General features: G+C 46.1%; 1 protein-coding gene across 2 annotated transcripts in view; it reads left to right on the plus strand.

Moving 5' to 3' along the window:
* Nucleotides 1–23376, plus strand: part of cc2d1a (coiled-coil and C2 domain containing 1A) — a 47972-nt gene extending 24596 nt beyond the window's left edge. For both annotated transcript variants that reach the window (XM_033012251.1, XM_033012252.1), the window contains 15 exons: nucleotides 736–858; nucleotides 1316–1374; nucleotides 3278–3394; nucleotides 4844–4917; nucleotides 5579–5637; nucleotides 6606–6657; nucleotides 8344–8443; nucleotides 10057–10147; nucleotides 11248–11379; nucleotides 11818–11870; nucleotides 15698–15764; nucleotides 16503–16629; nucleotides 18213–18289; nucleotides 19290–19337; nucleotides 21665–23376. In XM_033012251.1, coding sequence (XP_032868142.1) covers nucleotides 736–858; nucleotides 1316–1374; nucleotides 3278–3394; nucleotides 4844–4917; nucleotides 5579–5637; nucleotides 6606–6657; nucleotides 8344–8443; nucleotides 10057–10147; nucleotides 11248–11379; nucleotides 11818–11870; nucleotides 15698–15764; nucleotides 16503–16629; nucleotides 18213–18289; nucleotides 19290–19337; nucleotides 21665–21685 — 1200 coding nt within the window. In that variant the 3' untranslated portion in view covers nucleotides 21686–23376. The remainder of the gene's footprint in view (nucleotides 1–735; nucleotides 859–1315; nucleotides 1375–3277; nucleotides 3395–4843; nucleotides 4918–5578; nucleotides 5638–6605; nucleotides 6658–8343; nucleotides 8444–10056; nucleotides 10148–11247; nucleotides 11380–11817; nucleotides 11871–15697; nucleotides 15765–16502; nucleotides 16630–18212; nucleotides 18290–19289; nucleotides 19338–21664) is intronic.
* Nucleotides 23377–24835: the final 1459 nt, after the last annotated feature.

Here is a 24835-nt window from a genome sequence, read left to right on the forward strand (position 1 = left end):
CGAGTTTGTGCTGTTGTCAGTTTACTGGCAGCCGGGATTAGTGGACAGGCTAGTAATCTGGCCAAGTCCATGCCTGCTTCCAGATGTGGTGTACAGCAGGTAACCCAGAGGAGACGCACGGGGCTGCAGATGCTGGAATCTAAAGCGTAAAACAAAATGTTGGGGGAACTCAGCTAGTTATGCAGCACCTGAATAGGGAAAAGGACATGCAAGGTTTCGGAACTGAAGAAGGATCCCAACCAGAAACCACCATTATTTCTTTCCACAGATACTGTCTGATCCGCTGAGTCCTCCAGCAGTTAGCTTTTTGATGACCATAGAAACATAGAAACATAGCAAATAGGTGCAGGAGTAGGCCATTCGGCCCTTCGAGCCTGCACCACCATTCAATATGATCATGGCTGATCATCCAACTCAGTATCCTGTACCTGCCTTCTCTCCATACCCCCTGATCCCTTTAGCCACAAGGGCCACATCTAACTCCCTCTTAAATATAGCCAATGAACTGGCCTCAACTACCTTCTGTGGCAGAGAATTCCACAGATTCACCACTCTCTGTGTGAAAAATGTTTTTCTCATCTCGGTCCTAAAAGATTTCCCCCTTATCCTTAAACTGTGACATAGATATGGTTTGGCTCAAGCCTGTTAACATTGAGAGTGGGTGGATAACTCATCTGGTTGAGTGAATTAACAAATGAGCAGTGCTGAACACTTCGCCACCCCTTAAATTTCTAGGTACCTGCACCCCCGGAAAATGAGGAAGACTTTGTGTTGGTGCGGCAAAGAGGGGTGAATGTACCCCAGAAAACTGCTGAACAATACGGTCACCTGATGGAAGTCCTGAGAGAGCAGTATGAGGTAAAACAACGACTCAACAAAAACATTGGGGAAGACACTAGTGCAAAGTATCAAGTCAGCCTGAAGAATGGTCCTGACCCAAAATGTCACCTATCCATGTTCTCCAGGGATGCTGGTTGACCCGCTGAGTTACTCCAGCACTCTCTGTGTCATTTTCCTCAAAGCATTAGAGTCTTATTATGATAATAATAATCTTATTATGATCCTCGCTCATAAACAGATGATAATCTATCCACTCTGGTTTTGGGGGTTCTTATGTAGTCGGGTGGGAACCACAGACTCATTCAAAGGCCGACTTTAGTTTAGACAAGTGAAGAAAGTACTTTTTTTTTTAGTCAAATATACTAACATAAACTTGTGCAAATTAAACTTCTCTGAAGATGAGATATATGTTTTGGAAAATGTTTCTCCACCATGGTGTCTACTGTTGATGTTATATTTCTGTGCCTGCCTACAGAAGTGCATGATGTACTCCAAGCAATACACACACCTTGGCAACGTGTCTGAGACCACCAAGTGAGTGTCTGTACTTTCACCCTTTACCATCTGTGATTAAGCAGTTGATTTTTCTGAAGTAACTCTGAAGGTATCGCCAAGACGAGACGCAGTAAATCTCCAATAATCCCACCCCTACTTATCCGGTTGTTTGGGAATTTTGATGGACTGGCATCCGATTTACTGAGACTCCGTTTAAACTAGGGGGTTCACTGGAAAGTGAGTAAGTAAAGAAAAAAGATGAAATGATGGAGTAACATACAACTGTCTTCAAACTCTGCTAATCTGGCCCCGTCAAAGTCTCAAGGGTAATTGTAATTCCGTTGGGTTCAACTCTTGTGGTTTGTATAGTTTTGTCAGCGTTGTATTGCAGCTGATTTGCCGAATTTTACCTTTTTTGTCCAGTGGAGTGCAAATTGTTGACCCCCATTGGATCTCCATTTTGTTAGATGTTGCTCATAGTCGTACAGCATAGAAACAGGCCTTTCATGATCTAATTGACACAAAATGCTGGAGTAACTCAGTGGGACAGGCAGTATCTCTGGAGAGAAGGAATGGGTGATCCCTCTGAAGAAATGCCTCGACCCAAAAGGTCACAATAGACAGTAGGTGCAGGAGTAGGCCATTCGGCCCTTCGAGCCAGCACCACCATTCAATGTGAACATGGCTGATCATCCACAATCAGTACCCCATTCCTGCCTTCTCCCCATATCTCCTGACTCCGCTATTTAGCTCTCTCTTGAAAGCATCCTATTCCTTCTCTCCAGAGATGCTGCCTGCCCCACTGAGTTACTCCAACATTTTGTGTCTATCTTCGGTGTAAACAGCATCTGCCGTTCCTTCCTACACATTTCATGGGTCTTATGATTTGAGAAAAGAGAAACACGATTAATCTTTCAGGTCAGAGATCCCTGCGAGTCGGTTCTGATGGAAACGTCTTTGCCCTGAATCTTAAGTCTGTTTCTGTTTCTAAAAATGCTGCCCAACATGCTGAGCATTTCCAGGATGTCCTGCTTTTAGATCAGATTTCCAGCATCTAGAACGTTTATTTGATTTAACAATTTAAGCAGCCGTGACATTCATTTATGAAGATGGATGGATGATCTTCATAACTTCTTCTTCTTGCGTATGGCGTGCACAGCCTAAAGTTGTAGGACAACTTGTTCTATTTGATCTTATTTGATTGTGCGCGCCAGGTTGATTGCATTCGTCGAAACAGGGTGGACCACGTGAAGGTTGCAATCTTCCACCCCGTCTTCATAACCATTCAAATGAATTCAAAACTGCTCTTAAAACCCATCTTTTTAAACTAGCTTACTCATTTTAACAGCAACAACTGCACCTTATTTTATATCAATTTAAACTCGTGCTATGCTTTGAAACATAGAAAATAGGTGCAGGTGTAGGCCATTTGGCCCTTCGAGCCTGCACCACCATTCAATATGATCATGGCTGATCATCCAACTCAGTATCCTGTACCCGCCTTCTCTTCTTTTGTTGCCTTTGTTGCTTATTGTATGTTTATTACTGATATTATGTGATGTAAGGTGACCTTGAGTGTCTTGAAAGGCGCCATTAAATAAAGTTTATTATTATTATTCGACCATAAACAGTATGTGTAGGAAGGAACTGCAGATGCTGGTTTACAGATAGACACAAAATGCTGGAGTAACTGAGCGGATCAGGTGGCATCTCTTGATTGAAGGAATGGATGACGTTTTGGGTCGAGACCTTTCTTCAGACTGAGACTGAGATCTCGACCTGAAACTTCACCTATTCCTTCTATCAAGAGATGCTGCCTGTTCCGCTGAGTTACTCCAGCATTTTGTGCCTACCATAATAAACAGTACATTTGTATGGAAGATTGCCAAGGAAGGGATTATTCTCTCATCAATTCATTCCTCTGCTTGTTTGTGTTTTAAAGGTTTGAGAAAATGGCAGATGATTGCAAAAAGAATATAGAGATCCTGAAGCAGGCACATGCCCAGGGCTGCCCACCGCCCAGGTACCACCAGGAGGAGAGGACCTTCCAGGTTGTCAAGTGAGTAGCAGCTTGAGAGATGTGCTGAAGGTTTCAGAGCAATCGGATGGATTCATTCGCTCCTACTGTTAAACATTGTTTAAATTAATTTTGAACAACTTTGAATAATATTGCAAAGTCAATTGATATTTTGAAGGCAGAAATGGCTAGATTCTTGATTAATACAGGTCAGGGGTTATGTGGAGAAGGCAGGAGAATGGGGTTAGGAGGGAGAGATAGATCAGCCGTGATTGAATGATGGAATAGACTTGATGGGCTGAATGGGCTAATTCTACACCTATCACTTATAATCTTATGATCTTTTGAAATGCAAATCTTAATCATATGGCTTAACCATGAGCATAAATCCCACACAAACAGTTTGGTGGTGCTTCAATTCATTTCATTAAATCTGGAACAAAGCCAATATATAACCAGAAATTTAAGATTTAATTTAAGAAACGGTTAGACAGGTACATGGATAGGACAGGTTTGGAGGGATATGGACCAAACGCAGGCAGGTGGGACTAGCACAGCTGGGGCACGTTGGCCGGAGTGTGTAAGTTGGGCCAAAGGGCCTGTTTCCATACTGTATCACTCTGTGACTCCGACTCCAAATGTTAACAACCTAACCATACATTAAAATGCAAAGTGCTGGAGGAATTCGGCGGGTCAGGCAGCCTCTGGTAAGGTTTCGGCGTAATTGGCCTGACTCATTGGCTTCTACTGTTGAAAATTGTTCAAATTATTTTTGAACGATTACGTCTGAGTAATATTAAAATGCCAATCTTAGTCGTAAGACGTTGTAGGATGCCCACAATGCTGCAATCAAAATATTACTTGAGTGCCTTGAATCATCTCTTGATGTGTTAAGGATGCTGGCAAGCAGTGGCGGACTGGGTCTAAAAATAATTGGTTGCCAGGAGACAAAGGGGGCCCACTTCATCACCGGACCACTTGATATAGGGGGCCCACTTCATTAGAGGCACACTTGCCATCGGGCAAGCTGACACCCTGGCCAGTCCGCCACTGCTGGCAAAGATGCTTTGTACGTCCAGCTTGGGACTCCAGTGCTTGATCCTTGAATCCTTCCTGGTATAATTTGGAAATCCACTTCATCTAGGAATTGGCAAAAAATGTCCTTGCCAGCATCTCCCCCCCCCCCCCCCCCAAATATTCCATGAACAATTTCCAGAAACAATCCAGGAAAGCGGTGTATTTACAATCTGAAAATATACAACAAATGGCATATTGGCTCTCATTTTCATTTAATGGAGTCCAGTAATAGGGATTATTTTGACACAAATACCGGGTGTGATGGTGGGACCACCTCTGGAGGAATAGGTATGGTTTTGTCTCCTTATCTGTGAAAACATAGTATAGTTGGAGTCAGATTTGCCAGAGTTTGAAATTCTTTGGCTCCGATGATGCAGAAATATGTTTTGACGTCTGTTTTTAACTTTGTTTCAGGATATTTCCTGACCTCTCAAACAGTGACCTGGTACTTTTTATCGTTAAAGGAATCAACCTGCCTCCTCCTCCAGGTAACACCGTTGACCTAGTCACAGTTTACCAACTCTAACTTGTCCAGAAGGAAGGGTAACATTGACCACTTGAGCGAGCAGCATGACTAAGCCAGAGCAGCTGGTGCTTGCTTTAGCTCTTGTCCCTCGAGGGTGTTCAGGGAGAGTCTAAGACCAGAGGTCACAGCCAGAATTAAAGGACGTTCATTTAGGAGGGAGACGAGGAGAAATTTCTTTAGTCAGAGGGGGATGAATCTGTGGAATTCTTTGCCACAGGCTGTGGAGGCCGTCAGTGGATATTTTGAAGGCAGAGATAGATAGATACATTCTTGATTAGGACGGATGTCAGAGGTTATGGGGAGGAGGTAGGAGAGTGGGGTTAAGAGGGAGAGATAGGTCAGCCATGATTGAATGGTGGAGTAGACTTGATGGGCCGAATGGCCTAATTCTACTCCTATCACCTATGAGCTAGATACAGGCAGGTGCCAAACGCCATGACAGATCAGTGGCTATTTCACTACATAACTTTGTTTCAGTGAGGGGCAGATAGACATAAAAAGCTGGATTAACTCAGCGGGTCAGGCAGCATCTCTAGAGAGAAGGAATGGGCAACGATTCGAGTCGAGACCCTTCTTCAGTGAGGGCAGCGTGATACAAAATGACTGCTTTCTTTTCCCCACAGGAGTTGCATCAAATGACCTAGATGCCTTTGTCAAGTTTGAGTTTGCCTTCCCAAACACGGTAAGCACAACCATGCTCAGAACATAGCATAGAAGATAGACACAAAATGCAGGAGTAACTCAGTGGGTCAGGCATCATCTCTGGAGAACAAGAATAGGTGATGTTTCCCGTTGAGTCCCTTCTTCAGACTCCCCCTCTCCTCACCTGTATCCACCTATCACTTGCCAGGCGTTGTCCCGCCCGCACCTCCCTTCCAATTATTTTCCTCGTCTACAACCAGTCTGAAGAAGGGTCTCTTGCCCCCAAACATCATCTATTCCTTTTCTCCAGAGATGCTGCCTGACCCGCTGAGTTACTCCAGCATTTTGTGTCTTCACTGTACACCAGCAGTTCCTTCCTACACATAGAATGGCACAGCACTGCTACAGCCCCTCCGGCCGTATGTGATGTTCAGTTGCCCAAATCTCCTCTGCCAACACATGAACCACATCCCTCTATTCCCTCAAGAGCAGCACTTTTGCCCCACACGCAAAAACATATATCCTATATAAATTAATACATACATACACAGGAGGGTATGGTGACGCAGTGGTAGAGTTGCTGCCTTACAGCGCCAGAGACCCGGGTTCGATCCTGATTACAGGTGCTGTCTGTAAGGAGTTTGTACGTTCTCCCTGTGACCCTGTTGGTTTTCTCCGGGTGCTCCGGTTTCCTCCCACATTCACACAACGTACAGGTTTGTAGGTTTATTGGCCTTGGTCAAAATTGTAAATTGTTTCTGGTGTGTAGAATAAAATTAGTGTATGGGGTGTTCGCTTGTCTGTGTGCCCTCGGTGGGCCACCGGGCCTGTTTCCACGCTGCATCTCTATAGTCCACCGTGCTTTTAAGATGCTGTGAACTGCTGCCGCCATGGTGTTTAAGAAGGAACTGCAGATGCTGGAAAATCGAGGGTAGACAAAAATGCTGGAGGAACTCAGCGGGTTCATAGACGCTGCCGCCATGGTGATCACTTTGTCCCTTTCAACAGGAAGAAGCCCAGAAAGACAAAACCAATGTTGTGAAGAACACTAACTGTCCAGGTATGTGAGGCTGCGGCTGCCACTGTTGTTGGCTTGGGTGTCAGCTGGTACGTTTGCACCGTCAATGGTGGCTCACAGCCACGTCTGAACTTCCAAGGTGCCATCGTTCACCCCATGTCTGAAACGTCGCGTCATCAAGGCTTACACGGCTGTACTGAGGCAATGGTGCATTCTTAGAGAAGCACTTATTTTACAGGCCGACACTAACCAAAGCCCTGATGCAAATAATCGCTTTGCATTATTGCACGAATCGCGTGTGAGGAATTTTTTTTGTTTACTCTTTTGGACACGGAAAATGTAATTCACTGAAGAGAGAGATGAGCGGTGATGTAACTGGGAAGTGCAGCTAAGCAAGGGAATGCACATGAAAAGACAATGCTGGAGTAACTCAGCGGGTCAGGTAGCAATGTGGATAGGTCATGTTTTGGGTTCCCAACCTGAAAGGCCTCCTATCCATGTTGCTCCAAAGATGCTGCCTGACCCACTGAGTTACCCCAGCACTTGTGTCTTCTTTTGAAAGCTATCATCTGCCGTTACCTTTTTCTGCGATGAAATGCACAATATTGATTATAGGCACAAAATGCTGGAATAGAGGGTATTAGCTACAGGGAGAGGTTGAAGAAACTTGGAGTGTTTTCTATAGAAAGCCAGAGATTGCGGGAGACCTAGTAGAAGTATTAAGAGAAGCATAGACAGTGAGAACCTTTTTCCCAGGAGAGAAAAAACAAATACTGAGAGCATAGATTGAAGGTGAGAGGGGCAGAGTATAAAAATGTATAGGGTAGGTTGGTGGGAGTCTGTGATGCGCTGCCAGGGGTGGTGATGGAGGAAGGCACAATAGTGGCATTGAAGAGACGTTTGGATAAACACAAGGATATGGAGGGGTACGGACATTGCTCAAGGTTAGATCTTCGTATCTAGTTTGCCACAGCCCTGCTGTACTGGTCTATGTTTGACAGTGGTCACCATTGAGCAGCAGTAAAGGCCAGTGATCAGGGTCTCGGTGGGATGTCGGGTAGACAACTCACTGACTGCTCTGCTGTCCCACTGGAGCTTGCGTTGGGTTGGTGGGAGCCATGGAAGCTCTCGACAATTAACTCGTTTCTCTTTGAACTGCGGGCGTCCGGCCGCGGGCGGCGCTGGATTTGGAGCGCCGCGGAGCCAGGGATCGAGTTCGCCGGGGTTGGAGCTCCAACCGGCGCGGCCTGAAGTCTACGAGTGCCCCGGTCTCCAGTCTCCGGGGAGGAGGCAGCCGCTCCAGACTTTCCAAGCCGCTTGAGGAATTGTTTCACCCGACGCCAGAGTTCCATCTTCACGGCAAGAGGGCCCTGAAAATCATCGGACTGGCTGCAAGGCCACAAATTGGCCCCGACCTCGGGTGTTTTAGGGGAAGAGGACTTAACTTTCTGTTGCCTTTCCGCACAGTGGAAATTTTTGATTCTGTTGTGGGGGGATGTTTGTGTTGAACTCTATAATGTGTTGGGTCCATTTTCTTTCTTTCTTTATTTTTAACCTTTTTCTATGGTTTGTATGGAAACCTATTATTTAATTTATGTAAAGCACTTTGGTGTCAATGCAAGTTGACTTAAAATGTGCTATATAAATAAAACTTACTTACTTACATACTTACTTGAACGCTGGTTCATTGTGTAACCTGCTATAATTGCACTTTTGTTTGCCTTCTAGAATTCCAAGAGAAGTTTAAATTGAACATCAACCGAGAACATCGAGCATTCAAGCGGGTGGTACAGACCAAAGGAATTAAATTTGAGATACTTCATAAAGGGTATGAATTTGCACTTCAATGCACTATTTCAGTGACTAGATGGTTGGGTCAATGCCGATTTAGATTCTACAAGATGTTAATGAACTTGGCACTTGGATGGGGCATCTTGGTTGGCGTGGCAGGTTGGACCAAAGGTCATGTTCCTGTGCTGTAGGACTCTTGACACCCCAAAGACTGCAGAGAGTTAGGCTGATCTGGTGATTTTCTAAAGTCAACCACAAGGGAGCCAAACCTTTGCAATGATTGATTATTGATCTCATCTCATCTGGCATGTTTGGAGCTGTTGGTGGACTAGCAAATGTTCTGGGCTATTGGGTGTTGTAGACTTTTCAATCGAATAGGTGTGAGGGATGGGCGGTAGAAGGCTGGGGAATGAGCATGGGAAGCGGGATGGAAACACAGACAATATCCCTTGGTGATCCACATGCCGAGCCCTTAGGATTTCCGAATCAGACACAAAGTGCTGGAGTAACTCAGCAGGTCAGGCAGCATTTGTGGAGAACATGGATAGGTAACGTTTTGTGTCGAAACCCTTCAGTCCAGTCTGAATAGAGGTCTCAACTTGAAACATCGCCTATCCATGTTCTCTAGGAATGCTGCCTGACCTGCTGAGTTACTCCAGCACTTTGTGTCTTTTTTGTGTGTAAACCAGCATCTGCAATTCTTTGTTTCTATGCTGGGATTTCTGAATCGATGGATAGAGGATTATCAGAGTATGATGTAACTAATTCTCTGTCCGTTCAAACTCCACGTAGCTGAGGATGTTGTCCACCTGTGCTCTTGGACAGTGTAGCTTCGGCAGCCATGTTGCAGTGGGCGAAGTGCCCCTTGTTCTCCCTCTCTCTCTCTAGCCTCTCACTGTCCGCTGTGCACAGTGCTGGGATACAAGGGCGTGTGGGTGTGCTCACCTGTACTGTTGGGAACAGCAGTGGAAAAACTGCTACAGATCTCTGGAGCAGCATTTATCACTTGCTACCAGTATCTTCACCCACCCCTTTGGTTCCACTTCCCTATAGAATGCTACTGTATATTGGTAAGATGACTAGATTGTGGGCCACTATCCAAGGCAGTTTAGTGTAGATATACAGCATGGAAACAGGCACAAGTCCATGCCGACCAGCGATCCCCGCACACCAACACTATCCTACACGCACTAGGGACAATTTACAATTATAGCAAATCAATTAACCTACAAACCTGTACGTCTTTGGAGTGTGGGTGGAAACCGGACCTCCTGGAGAAAACCCACGCACATCATGCAAACTCCGTACAGACAGCACCCGTGGTCTGAATCCAATGCGGGTCTCTGGCACTGTAAGGCTGCAACTCTACCTGCTACGCCACCCTGCTGCTCATCTCCAGGCCATGAAGGTAAATTGATTCACTCTTGCTCACCATCCCTAACCCCAACTCAAAACAAAAACCCAGGCCCCTTCAAAACAGGTTGTTCAAGAGTTGAGGCTTGGTGCAAAATAACAATGCTATTATAAGATGGCGCCTGCCTGTGGTGACTTTTGCGGAGCACCGGAACATGAAAGGCTCAAATGCAAGTTCATGTTCAAGCTTAATTGTTCTTTAATCCTTTAAATAATTGTACGTTTTCACCTTATCAGGGGACTTTTCAAGAACGATCGTGTTGTGGGAACTACCCAGCTTAAGCTGGACAAACTTGAATCGCAGTGTGAGATTCGGGAAATCCTGGAGGTGAGTCTCACACTGATTATTCCTTTCATGTATCAATTACAAATGATCATCTTGTGACTTGAAAACTAGAATTCAAAAGAAATGTCCTGGAATGATTTTGTAACTGAGTAAATAAACAGAATGCCACTAAATTAATTCAAACTCTGCTATCTCCTCCAATCGCAGCCTAAGAGGCTATTCAGCCCATCAAATCTATTCTGGCTCTGTCTCCAACTAATCGCCCTGTCAAATGGTTGTCCTGCTTTGAATGCCACAATTCACTCTACTCCCCCTAGTGGCATAATTGGGCCCCAATTACTGCTGCGTTACTCCAGCACTTTGTGTTCTTTTACGTATTAACCAGCATCTGCAGTTCCTTGTTTCTACCTTCTCTTTCTATGTATTCCGTTGTTGCTGTCAAAGGGAAGATGCCAGTCTGGATGCAGATGCTGGTTTACACTGAACATGGACACAAAAAGCTGGAGTAACTCAGTGGGTCAGGCAGCATCTCTGGGGGGGAAAAGGAAACATCACCTATTCCTTTGCTCCAGAGATGCTGCCTGACCCGCTGAGTTACTCCAGCTTTTTGTCTATCTTCAGTGCCATTTTGAATCATTCCCTTGGTTTGGGGCTGTGGCTGGAGCACTGAGATTCCAGTCTGAGTCTGAAGAAGGGGTTCGGCCAGAAACGTTGCCTATTTCCTACGCTCCATAGATGCTGCTGCACCCGCTGAGTTTCTCCAGCATTTTTGTGTACCTACTGAGATTCACTAGCTGTCTAAAACCAATCCATGCATGCACTAACGAGTCTGAAGTAGGGTCCCCACTCGAAACGTCTTCTATCCATGTTCTCCACAGGTGCTGCTTGACCCGCTGAGTTACTCCAGCACTTTGTGTCCTTTCATGCTTGCACTGTATTGGATTGGTGGAGGATCCTGAGGTTCAGCGGAAACTTCCATCGCCATGTTTGGGTTTAAACTATGGAACCATTGTAAATTGGCTTTGATTCCAAGCCTCCTTGGTTTCCTTCCATTCGGGCTGGGAGGGGGATGCAAGACCAACTGCGATTTTCATTCTTGTGGCATGTAATAACTTTTCCTTTGTTTAAAAACGTCTGCCTAGGTTCTGGATGGCAGGAAGACCACTGGAGGTCGGCTGGAGGTGATTGTAAACATCCGTGAACCGCTGAGCTCCCAGCAGCTCGAGAGAGTGACGGAGAAGTGGCTTGTCATCGACCCCCAGAGCTTGTCAGTGGTAAGGCCGCATCTGCCTGACCTTCCTATACACTTTGCGCTTGTGTACAGTGATAATTTAGTGAATTGTGTGCACAAACGGAATCTCACCGCACCTTGGTGTATGTGTTGGTGGGCGAATATTTGGGGTTGCGATATCCAGACAATGGGCAGCTTCAGGGAGACAGCATTCTGCTGGGCTGGATTGCCAGCAACCTCAGGCTGTTGAGGTTGATCGTTAGATGAGTGCATGGTTTAAATCCAAAATGAAGATTTTGGATCGTCGGGGTCACCAATAAGTCGGGCAAATAAGCAAGCCACAAGTGGTGAATCAAAGAGATTGTCTCCCTCTCCGTCTCCCACCAGCAAGGCATTGTTTGGGGATTTTCCGTCATGCTACAGCAGTAGGTACATGGGGAAAGATGTAAATAACTAACAAACACATTTTGCTTCCTTGCAGATGGCCGTTCCAAAGTCGAAGGAGAGGCGGGATACTCCACAGACGGGTGGAAGGTAGGTGCAGAGCTTCGTCAGTACACGTGGGCTCATGTATGTCACCAGCCTGGAGCTGGGTATTCTTGTGTTGAGGGAAGGGATAGCTGAAGATTGGGGAATCATTTATCCGTGGATCCACCGGTTTCTTGGGTCTGAGCTATCATGCCTTGCTTGCATATTGTAAGATCATACATTTACTTTAGACCTGTACATCCCCGCACACTAACACTATCCTACACACACTAGGGGCAATTCACAATTTTAACAAAGCCAAGTAACCTACAAACCTGTACGTCTTTGGAGTGTGGGAGGAAACTGGAAAAAACGCACGCAGGTCACGATGAGAATGTACAAACTCCATACAGACGACACCTGTAGGCTGGATTGAACCCGGGTCTCTGGCGCTGCAAGGCAGCAACTCTACCGCTGCACCAACGTGCCGCCCCTGTGATAATAATTATCCTGTGGTAATCACCCTTCCAAAAGAGGGGGGGGGGATGGGATTAGTCTCTTGAATTTCCCACACCATTTTAAAACTAAGGCAGGTAGATGAAAAGGGTGCAGATCAGCAATGATCAGACGGAGCAAGTCCAAGTTACTGAATTATTTATTCCTGTTCCTATGGAAACAGAATATAATGGTGGACACCAGTCCCAGTGAAAAATGGTGAGTCAAATTGAATTGCAATATGGAATTGCTTCCAGGATTTTTCCACTGAGGGGGCTCCCTGCCCTTGTATGAGTACTTACAGTGACTCTGACCTTATCTGCTCTGGAGGATTCCCAGCCATTATTTGGCAGACTGCCTCATTCTACAAGTGGGCCTTTTGATGTTCATGTTTTAATTTTTAATTTCCATTTCAGATCTTCAATTTGCTCTTTATGTTAACGAAATAAAAGCCCGAGAGAAAGCTGTCTCCGAGACATCCGCAGAACATTTTTGTTTTGTTTCTGTTTTTGGTTTCAGTTGAGACTTCTTTTAAGTTTCATTCTGTGGCCGGGAGCCAGTGACTAACGGAAGTACAAAACCCCAAGAAAGCCAGCTCCCTGGGAATGGCAAACCCTTCAAAAATCACTGATAGTCCTTTCAGGTCAAAGTGAGCCGTACTCCATTTGTTGATCTCGGCCAGTGCTGCAAATCTGAAGCTAGTGTGCAAAATCTTGGATTGTACAGTGAGCCCACCCTTCACCTGAGAGGATAGCATAACTCTTCAAGTCTGCACTCTGTCAGAATGAAATAGGAAGGCAGAAAAATCCCGTATTAATTTTGCAACGTGTTTAGAAGTCGAGGAAGTGCAAGTCACCTTTTACTGTAGCGTTTCAGTTTGTTCTCCACCATCCTCCCCCTCAACATACCTTTCACAAACCCCCTAGATTTTATCCAGTGGTACAGTTAGTTCATCCTTTCAGGGCCTGTCCCACTTTCACCACCTAATTCACCACCTCTGCCGAGTTTGCCCTTGACTCATACTCGCAGCATGGTCGTCACGAGGAGATCGTAGCAGGTCGTGATGCTAGTCGTAGGTACTCGTGGCATCAAGTAGGTTGGAGCGTTTTTCTAGCCTGATGAAAAATGTCCACGAGTCAAAAAAGGTTGTGAAGAAGATCGTGAAAGTGGGACAGGCCCTTTACCCTTCCCACACGTACCACCTTACACTTGCCAGACTTTGTCCTGTCCCCACCTCTTTTCAAGCTCCCACCCTCCAATCAGTCTGAACAAAGTTCCCCACCCGAATCGTCACCTGGCAGTCCTCCAAAGATGTTGCCTGACCTGAGTTACTCCAGCACTTTCTGTTTTACTCAAGATTCCAGCATCTGCGATTTCCTGTGTTTCAATAAATGTGGCGATAGATTTGTGGATTGCTGCATGTTAAGTGTTAATGATGAATCACCAGCATCTGTTAATGATGGCCTTCCCTCCACACCCATCTGAAGGCATCTGTGCCACACACTGGGGCTGGTGCCACTTTCCATGAAAACAAATCATTTTGTGCCTTTTCAGTAAATGTTGATTTGACACTAGATATTTAAATAGAATCAAATTATTGGAACAATCTTTGTACATTTGTATTTAATAAAAACATATTTTTCATGCAGATGTATAGCTGTGGCTGATGACTTGGGCAGTAATTTAAATTATGGGTTTCAGGGAGATTTTGTCCATAGGATTGGGTGTCCGTGGAGAGGATGGGAAAATCTACAACTTGGGCTCACTGGTTTTTAATTTTTTTAAAAAGGATTGCACATTTAAGACGGTTAAACCATATTTCTTTCTGAGAGTTGAGAGTCTTTGGAGCTCCCAATGACTGAGACTGTTGACTAAGACTGACTCCCAAAGTCAGCTCTCAATGACTGAAGATAGACACAAAGCTGGAGTAACTCAGTGGGACAGGCAGCACCTCAGGAGAGAAGGAACGAGTGACGTTTTGGGTCGAGACCCTTCTTCAGATTGGCCACCAGAGATTATAATCCCACATCTACAGCTTCCTGGCTCTGGTGTTAAACAATAGACAATAGGTTCAGGAGTAGGCCATTCGGCCCTTTGAGCCAGCACCGCCATTCAATGTGATCATGGCTGATCATCCCCAATCAGTACCCCGTTCCTGCCTGCTCCCCATATCCCCTGACTCCGCTATTTTTAAGAGCCCTATTTAGCTCTCTTGAAAGCATCCAGAGAAAACATGCCAGAGAAAAATGTTATCACTCCCTGAACTTTGAGGTCATGTTCTTGAGACATCATTTAAAAAAAAATTATATCTTTGTTTTCTCACCAAGGGATTTTCAGAACTTACTCGTTTTATTTTGGAAATGGACAGACAACACCTCAGGCCGGGACTGAAATGTCAACTGTCCATTTCCCTCCACAGATGCGGCCTGACTTGCTGTGGACATCCAGCACTGTTTTTTGCTTACGGTTCTCTTTACAATTGTTTAATTACTCTCACATGGTGGCAGTGCGGTAGAGTTGCAGCCTTACAGCACCAGAGACCTGGGTTTGATCCTGACTACGGGTGCTACATGCACGGAGTTTGTACGTTCTCCCCGTGACCGTGTGGGTTTTCTCCCGGTGCTCCGGTTTCCTCCCCCATTCCAAAGTTTGTAGGCTAATTGCGTTTCATAAAACGGGTTTCAGGTATAATGCTATATGTATACATCATCCACTTATCTTTGTCTTGAATTGCCTCTTCATGAGATTTGAGAAATGTTTCTTAAACGTTGCAATACTACCTGAACTACCTCCTCCGGCAGCTCGTTCCATACACCCACCAGTCTTTACATGAAAAAGTTACCCCTCAGGATCCTATTAAATCTTTCCCCGCTCACCTTAAACCTATATCCTCTGGTTCTTGATTCCTCTGCTCTGGGCAAGAGTGCGTCTATCCGGTCTATTCCTCTCATGATTTAGTGGGCCTCTATAACGTCACCCCTCGTCGACCTGCGCCTAGAGGTCATACAGCACGGAAACGTGCCCTTTGGCCCAACTCGTCCATGCTGACCGATACCCAGCCCCATTTGGCCGATATCCCTCTAAACCTCTCCTGTCTATGTACCTACCCACGTGCAAATGCTTTCAGTCATTCTGCATCCTCTACGTCATACGCTCTGGGTCAGCCTCTTGTATTCCAAACACGCTTTGCCAGCTCCTTTGTTCTAATGCTTAGACTTGCAGTACCCTGTGATTAGTGAAAGCATTCTTGGCAAATGCCTTTGCTTTGAGGTTTTGACTTGCTGCCTTTCTGCTTTGATTATCCAAAGTAATCTAAGCTGATCATGGGCAACTGTGTTGTCATTGACCAATATTTGTGGGGGGTTTTTAAACTAATTGAACTGTCTTGTCTTTTCCAGCAAACCTGCCTACGCTCTACAAAGCTTCAACATACTGAAGTTTGAGAAAGAGCGGATAGAAAGGAAGGTGAGTGGAATTTGAGAGGAACAGGATGTAACCGGGTGTAACTATACCGGGCCGCTGCGGTACATTGGGTGAAAGTGCTCCCACAGTGCTGTAGGGAAGCGTCTCGAAGGTTTAAACCCCAAGATGAGACACAAAAAGCTGGAGTAACTCAGCGTTACAGACAGCATCTCTGGAGGAAAGGAATGGGTGCCGAATCGGATCGAGACCTTTCTTCTATCTTCAGTTTAAACCAGCATCTGCAGTTCCTTCCAACACATCTCAAAGGTTTAAGATGAAGGAATTGTGATACAAGAGACTGCAGAATCCAGAGTCAAAGACTCTGTCTAACCCTCAAGATTCAAGAGAGTTTATTGTCGTATGTTCCTGATAGGACAATGAAATTCTTGCTTTGCTTCATCCCAACAGAACATAGCAGGCATAACTACAGAACAGATCAGTGTGTCCATATACCATTATATATATATATATACATACATGATTAAATAAACTGATGAAGTGCAAATAAACAGATAATGGGATATTAATGTTCTGAGTTTTGTCCGAGCCGAGTTTAATAGCCTGATGGCAGTGGGGAAGTAGCTATTCATGACCTTGGTCTTCGCAGTCTTCAGCCCTAAACTCAAACCCTAACCCTGTATCTCTAAACTGAACTAATTGTATTCACTGCTTGCAGATTTTTTTTTTCTCTTTCCAGCAAGCCTGGGAGTAGATTTAATATTTCCCCGATCATTTCTCCAGATCCTCCAGTGCAAACAGGAGCACAAAGCACCTCCAGAAGAGCTCCTGAATCAGCATCAGGACTATAAACAGCGGATCCAGTGGCAGAAATCACAGCTGGATCACAGAGATGGCAAAGTGTTGAAAGGTAACCCACCAGGCCCTGCTCCAGGGATTCAAAATCTCTTTCATTTGTTTCTATGTTCAACAGAGGTGTGTTTGCTGTTATCATGACTGAACAGCAGGTATAGGTTCAAAAAGTGGACTGATTTGCCATCGTATTCATGTAAGCCTATCTCCCCCTGAGTTAAAACAGCACAGGAACGAGCTTTTCGGGCCTCAATGTTTGTGTTGAATATGATGTTAGGTTAAACTGATCCCATGATCCATATCCCTCTACATGCACTGCCATGTGCCTATCTAAAAGCTTCTTAAACACCGCTATCGTATCTGTCTCCAACACCACCCCTGGCAATGTGTTCCATTCCCCCACCAATCTTTTTTTTTCTTTCTTATTAGACCTGAAGGAAATCCTGATTTTGATTTTCTGGGGTGGCACGGTGGCGCAGCGGTAGAGTCGCTGCCTTCTAGCGCCGGAGAGACCCGGGTTCCAACCTGACTGCGGCTGCTGCCTGTTCAGAGTTTGCACGTTCGCCCCGTGACCACAAGGGTTTTCTCCGGCTGCTCTGGTTTCCACCCACACTCCAAAGACATACAGGATCGTAGGCCTCAGTAAAAATTGTAAATTGTCTGTAGTGTGTAGGATACTGCTAGTAGATGAGGATCGCTGGCCAGCACAGACCTGGTGGGCCAAAGGGCCTGTCAGGCAGCAGCCCCAGTCGGGTTCGAACCCGGGTCTCTGGCGCTGTAGGCAGCAACTCCACCGCTGTGCCACCGTATCTCTAAACTAAACTGAACTTTACTAGACAAATGCAATATTCATGTTGAAAGGAACTGCAGATGCTGGTTTAAATCGAAGGAAGACACAAAAAGCTGGAGTAGCTGGGATGTAATGTTAAAATTGTACAAGGCATTGGTGAGGCCAAATCTGGAGTATGGGGTACAATTTTGGTCGCCCAATTATAGGAAGGATGTCAACAAAATAGAGAGAGTACAGAGGAGATTTACTAGAATGTTGCCTGGGTTTCAACAACTAAGTTACAGAGATAGGTTGAATAAGTTAGGTCTTTATTCTCTGGAGCGCAGAAGGTTAAGGGGGGACTTGATAGAGGTCTTTAAAATGATGAGAGGGATAGACAGAGTTGATGTGATCAAGCTTTTCCCTTTGAGAATAGGGAAGATTCAAACAAGAGGACATGACTTCAGAATTAAGGGACAGAAGTTTAGGGGTAACATGAGGGGGAACTTCTTTACTCAGAGAGTGGTAGCGGTGTGGAATGAGCTTCCAGTGGAAGTGGTGGCGGCAGGTTCGTTGGTATCATTTAAAAATAAATTGGATAGGCATATGGATGAGAAGGGAATGGAGGGTTATGGTATGAGTGCAGGCAGGTGGGACTAAGGGAAAAAAGTTGTTCGGCATGGACTTGTAGGGCCGAGATGGCCTGTTTCTGTGCTGTAATTGTTATATGGCTATATGGTTAACTCAGCGGGACAGGCAGCATCTCTGGAGAGAAGGAATGGGCGATGTTTTGGGTCGAGACCCTTCTTCTTTTAAATGCAAACATTAGGATCTATTTGGAGCACATCACTTGTGATGGTTTTGCTTTGCAGAGTATGTGTCCCAGTTGGAGAGGTACGTGCACCACTACACCGACGCAGCAAAGCGACTTGGTAACGAAGGCAACCGGGTAAGTGATGAGAACATCTGACTCTTGTGTACCGCCTCGGTGAGGTCTGCTGTATGATTTTGCCGGGTTGGACGCAAAACAAAGCCTTTCACTGCACCCGGGTACATGTGACAATAAAGTGTCATTGATTGGAGGGACGGCACGGTGGTGCAGCGGTAGAGTTGCTGCCTTACAGTGGCAGAGACCCGGGTTCCATCCTGACTACGGGTGCTGTCTGTATGGAGTTTGTACGTTCTCCCCGTGACCGCGTGGGTTTTCTCCGAGATTTTCGGTTTCCTCCCACACTCCAAAAACGTACAGGTATACAGGTAAATTGGCTTGGTAAATGTTGCCGAACCAGCAGGTCCAGGAACAGCTTCTTCCCGGCGGCTGTCACTCTACTCAACAACGTACCTTGGTGACTGCCAATCACCCCCCCACCCCCCGGACACTTATTATCACTTATTATTATTTATTCAAATCATTTGCTATGTCGCTCTTCCAGGGAGATGCTAAATGCATTTCGTTGTCTCTGTATTGTACACTGACAATGACAATTAAAATTGAATCTGAATCTGAATTTGAATCTAAAACACCTGTGCCTAGTGGGTCGTCTACTTCTTGTGTACGGTGTGCACAGCCTAAAGTTGTAGGAAAACTTGTTCTATTTGATCTTACTTGATTGTGCACGCCGGGTTGATTGCACTCGCCAAAACAGGGTGGACCATGTGAAGGTTGCAATCTCCCTAGTGGGTGTAGGATAGTGTTGATATGCGGGGATCGCTGGGCGGCGTGGACTCAGTGGGCCGAAGGGCCTGTTTCCATGCTGTATCTCTAAACTAAACCAAAATAGATTGAAAGTTACTTATTCCCCCTTGAACTTGGTCGCAGTTACAGTTGGCCAGATAATTCCTGCCGAGGTGAACTTGCTCAACTACAACTTTGTACAGAGTATACGACGGTATTATATTGTAGGTTTGCATTCTCTACACTAAGTGGTTTTGTTCTCCTTTCTGGGCAGGATTTGGCGAAGGAAGCATTGGTTAAAAGGAAGCTGGTGAATGACGAGGTGAGATCCGATAGTTATTTGGAACCGTTACATATAGCATGGTAACCATATGTCCTGTATGCATAAGTCTTGTGTCTTACCTGTCTGCCACCAAACGTAAAGCAATCTAAAATGAAGGTATAAGGCAGGGGTCGGCAACCTACGGCCCAGGGGCCGGATCCGGCCCTCAACCCAAAATCATCCGGCCCTCAACCCAAAATCATCCGGCCCGCGGGCCCATTTTTTATTCAATTGGTTTTCGAGACCTGGGAACTGCAGCTCGTCCCGGGGACACGAGTTGACCTGGGAACTACAGCCAGTCCCAGGGCACGCGGGGGACCTGGGAACTGCAGAAAACTAATTGAAAAACACGTGAAAACTAATAATATAATAATAATAAACTTTATTTATAAAGCGCTTTAAACAACCGCAGTTGCCACAAAGTGCTGTACATGAGAACTCATGGACAAAAAGCTATTACAAACCATTAAAAACCATAAAACGAATGACTAAAAACAGTAAAAATTAAAAGCCATTAAAAGCACTAAGAACAGGAGCAATGTCTCAGCCAGTGTCGAAAGCCAGAGAATAAAAATGAGTTTTTAGGGAGGATTTGAAGATGGACAGTGAGGGGGCCAGTCTGATGTGTAATGGCAAGGTGTTCCAAAGTGCCGGAGCAGCAACAGAAAAGGCTCTATCCCCTCTGAGCTTCCGCTTAGACCGTGGTACCTCAAGGAGCAGCTGATCAGCTGACCTGAGGCACCGGGCAATGCGAAAGACAACACCAAATGTCACACTATGGCGATAGATGTGGCCCGCCATCCGCTCACAGACGTGGTTCCTGGCCCCTATGCAGGATAAGGTTGCTGAGTCCTTGTATAAGGGCTTGTTTCCATGTTGTAAGACTCTTTGACTCTGTTGGGTTGTGGTTTGATCTCTTGCTTCTGAGTTAGTCCTTGTGCTTGAAAGCTGTGAATGTGTGCAGTCAATGGAATGTTGTTGCTCCTCTGCCACTTTTTACTTTGCTGGTGCCCTGTAATATTTTACAGGTGTCTCTGTTCGCTCCCATGGGCTATATGAGGAGTCCACCGCTGGTGCATCGGTGGTCAACATACCCAGCTCTCCAAATGGAGAGATATGACCGATGTCTGATTTTGTTTTAGACAGGATTTTGGTTTAGACAGGAGTCTGAAGACTGCAACGTCCAGGTTCAGAAATAGCTGCTTCCCCACAGCCATCAGGCTATTAAACTCAACTGAAACAAATCTCTGAACACTAATAGACCATTATCTGTTTATTTGCACTTTATCTGTTTATTTATTGATGTGTGGATATATTTATATAATGCTATATGGACACACTAATCTGTTCTGTATTTATGCCTACTATGTTCTGTTGAGCTGAAGCAAAGCAAGAATTTCATTGTCCTATCTGGGACACATGACAATAAACTCTCTTGACTGACTTGACAAAATCTGGATTAACTCAGCGGAGCAGGCAGCATCTCTGGATAGAAGGAATGGGTGACATGTCGGCTCGAGACCCTCGACCCGAAAAGTCACCCACTCCGTCTCGCCAGAGGTGCTGCCAGAGCTGCTGAGTTACTCCAGCATTTTGTGTCTATCAACCAGCATCTGTGTTTCCTTCCGGCACATCATATTTTGTTTTGCTGTTAATGCTTCTCGATGATTTTGGCCACTCGAGGACTATGGCTGGAATTTTAATAAAATAATAACTAACTTTCACTTTTTCCCCTTCCCTTTTTCAATCCTGTACTCTCTGCTCTCCCCTGCAATCACCTGATGCTCTATTTCCCTCTCTGTCCCTCAATGCTTTGCTCTCTTTCCCTCACTCTTGATCATTCACCCGTATACACGCATGCTCTCTCGCACGTGCTAACCACTACGCTCTCCCTGGTGTGCTTTATTGCCCACTTCCTCATCTCCTTCCCTGTTGCCCACTTCTCTCTCACTCAATGCTGCACATTCTCCCTCACTTCCACTCTCTCTCCCTCCCTGTCCCTCACTCCCTCTCTCCTCTCTTGCCCGCTCCCTCCCTGTCGTGTGCGATTGCTCACTCCCTCTCTCCGGCCTTGTCTTTCTTTCTTCCCACTTTCTCTCTTGTTCCCTGTTGCCTGCTCCCTCTCCCCCTCTCCATGTTGTATGCTATCCCTCTCAATCTCTCTCCCCACCTTTTTGCCCTCTCTTTCAATGTTGCACGCGATCCGTCACTCTATCTCCTTGTCACCCCTATTGCTCATTCCCTCTTTCTCCATCCCTGTCGCATGCTCACTGCTTCCCTCTCCCCCCCTTGTTGCTCCTATCGCTCCCTCCCTCGCTCTCACGTAGCTGCAGAGATTTAGACGGTAATGTTCACCGTACTTGGACCGGTGCCACGTCCCCCCCCCCCGCTCCCCCACCGTGGCCTTCCACACCGAACCATCATTTGAAGCTGCTACATCACACTACGCGTCTCTAAGCTTAGCCGGCGTTATCTCGTCAGAAGACCTATGGACTGTCGGCACCTGGTAACGCTGCCTCCTGGGGCTGGAGCTTACAGGAGGGCCTCTTTCCCCTGCACACTGGACATGCGGCTGAAGAACATTTCCTTCGCTCCATAGATGCTGCCGCACCCGCTGAGTTTCTCCGGCACTTTTGTCTACCTTCGATTTTCCAGCATCTACAGTTCCTTCTTAAACACCAGCTGAAGAACATGTACACTGGCAACTACAACTTAGAGACTTACCAAAATGTCTACACATGGGATGTCCCTGTACAGAAGATACCTGGATGATCTGTCAATGGATGCAGGAGATCGCAAATTGGCTCACGATGCACCCTTTTGTTGTCAGAGTCTCTGCCCCCCCCCCCCCCCCCCCCCCCCCCCAATGCCCTTGCAGTGCCTGACCTCCCCCCTGTCTAACAGCAGGAGATGGTCACTGATGCAGTACCTTGTCACTTTCTGATGCTCGAGACAATCTCCACGTGAACGGATTACTGGCCCCACAGACATTATCTGCACCACCTCCAACTCTCCAGGGAACTATTGTGATGATCCAGCCTGATTCAAATTGCATCTTATCCTGAGGGAATCGGGACCATGCGTTCTAATCGAGTCTTTCTTTCCCAATAATCGTTCCCCCCCCCCTGCCATTAACGGGTGGGCTTGAGTTCCTGGCCAGCTGCTGATGTGTTACTGATTTGAACATATTTCCTAGTTGTCTTTGCAGTCACTGAACGGAGTTTTGTGCGGTGAGAATGCGCCTGTAATGCTGCGTGCTCACTGAGCTGCATTGCCAGAGGAAAGTCGGGACATCCTGGATCCCATCAGGGGTTAATGTCTTTAAGTTATTGATCCTGCCGGTTTAGTGCTGAGGCTGCAATAATACTATAAAGTAGAACTGTCAATGGGTTTCCATCTGTAGTTGACTCGGTGATATTGCAAGCAACCGGGACTGTCCTTGGACCCAGGAACAGATTTCCCACAGTTTCAGGACTAATTAGTGGGGAGATTAAAGTAAGGCACGGTCTGTCATTTGCCTTTGAGCTCTTTCCTAATTAAGAGCGTAGCCCTGGCTCACTGCAGTCCCTCCGTGCAATGTTGAAGCAAACACGCTGTCTCTGCCTCTTGTAGCTGGCTGCCATTTACAAAACCTTGTTGGAACATTACTTATTATGAAGGCTTTTCATAACTGAAATGTGATGGTCTTAGCAAATGTGCAGCACAGCGGTAGAGTTGCTGCCTTACAGCGCCAGAGATCCGGGTTTGATCCTGACTGTGGGTGCTTGTCTGTACGGAGTTTGTACGTTCTCCCCGTGACCTGCGTGGGTTTTCTCCGGGTGCTCCGGTTTCCCCCCACACTCCAAAGACCTACAGTTTTGTAGCTTAATTGGCTTCAGTAAGGTTGTAAATTGTTCCTAGTGTGTGTAGGATGGTGTTAATGTGTGGGGATCGCTGGTCGGCGCGGGCTCGGTGGGATGAAGTGCCTGTTTCCGCGCTGTATCTCTAAACTAAACTAAATTAAAATGGAAGCCCTGCCAAATGAATGGCACTGACTTTGGGCCTGTGTTTATCCAGGACTCTGCCTGGGGATGAAGGGTAATTTTCAGTAGCTGGCAGAAGGTCATGGATTTCTGTCTGTCTCTAATATTGTGATGTTCAACATATAAGTAAGTAAGTAAGTTTATTGGCCAAGTATTCACATACAAGGAATTTGCCTTGGTGCTCCGCCCACAACGTGACATACAGTGACAGTTACGAATGACTCGGAAAACACTAAACATTAATAATAATAAAACATTAATGATAAAACACCATTGATCAAGCATGTGAACCAACAAAATACCAGATCAAAGGGAGGCTACAGATTTTTGGCTGTTGAGTAGAGCAACTACTCGTGGATAAAAACTCATTTTATGTCTGGCTGTGGCAGCTTTGACAGTCCAGAGTCGCCTTCCACAGGGAAGTGATTCAAAGAGTTTGTGGCCAGGGTGAGAGGGGTCAGAGATGATCTTGCCCGCTCGCTTCCTGGCCAATATTTAGACAATTAGACAGCAGGGTTCTTTTGGGATGTTCAGATCTTTAGCCTGCTTTTGAATAAAGTGATTTTTTTGATTTGCTATTCTGCTTTCCTTCCCTTCCCTTCCCTGCTGAAGTTGCAGCCTACATGTGGGGCTTGTTTCCGCAGCTCCCACAGGTGCCTTGTCCACTGCATTGGATCCCACAGTGGAGTTGATTCTTTGAGGTAGTGCAGCTCTAAGCTTTAAGACAGACCAATAAGAAAGGAACTATTTCTTGCAGTCGCACCTTAACTCAAGAAGTGTGCGCTGGTACATTGCAGCCCCTGTCTGCTAATGCATTGTATGGAGTCCAAAAAAACCCACTGGTCGGCCTTGGTATAAGTAGACTCAGCGAAGGGTCCTCGGCTTTCATCCAGCTCTTCCTCCAGGATAGTGGCTCAGTACCTGTAAAACAACCAGAGTCTGAAGGCCAAGACAAATTATACGACAGATCGAACACAAAGTGCAGGAGTAACTCTGCGGGACATGCAGCATCTCTGGAGATCATGGATTGGTGACTTCTCTTAACTTCAGATAGCCTCTTGTTTTCTCTCTCCATCCCCTTCCCCTTCCCAGTTCTCCCACTAGTCTAAAACCCCTGTCCCACTTTCCCCGAGTTACTCACGAATTCTCCCGAGTTTTCCCCTTGATTCAAACTCGGGGAATGTCCGTAGCGAGTCCGTGGATATGTTGTAGCGGCTTGTAATGCCAGCCGTAGGTACTCAGGGCATCAGGTAAGTCGGGACGTTTTTTCCGCATGTTGAAAAATGTCCACGAGTAAAAAATAAATAGCCTCGAGTACCTACAGCTGGCATCTCCGAGTTTAAATCAAGGGGCAAACGCGGGAGAATTTGTGAGTAACTCGGGAAAGTGGGACAGGGGCTTTACTGTCTACTCCTATATTCTGTCTCTGTCCCACCCCCTCCCCTGACATCAGTCTGAAGAAGGGTCTCGACCCGA

The sequence above is a fragment of the Amblyraja radiata genome, chromosome 35, assembly GCF_010909765.2.
Source record: "Amblyraja radiata isolate CabotCenter1 chromosome 35, sAmbRad1.1.pri, whole genome shotgun sequence".
Lineage (NCBI taxonomy): Eukaryota > Metazoa > Chordata > Chondrichthyes > Rajiformes > Rajidae > Amblyraja > Amblyraja radiata.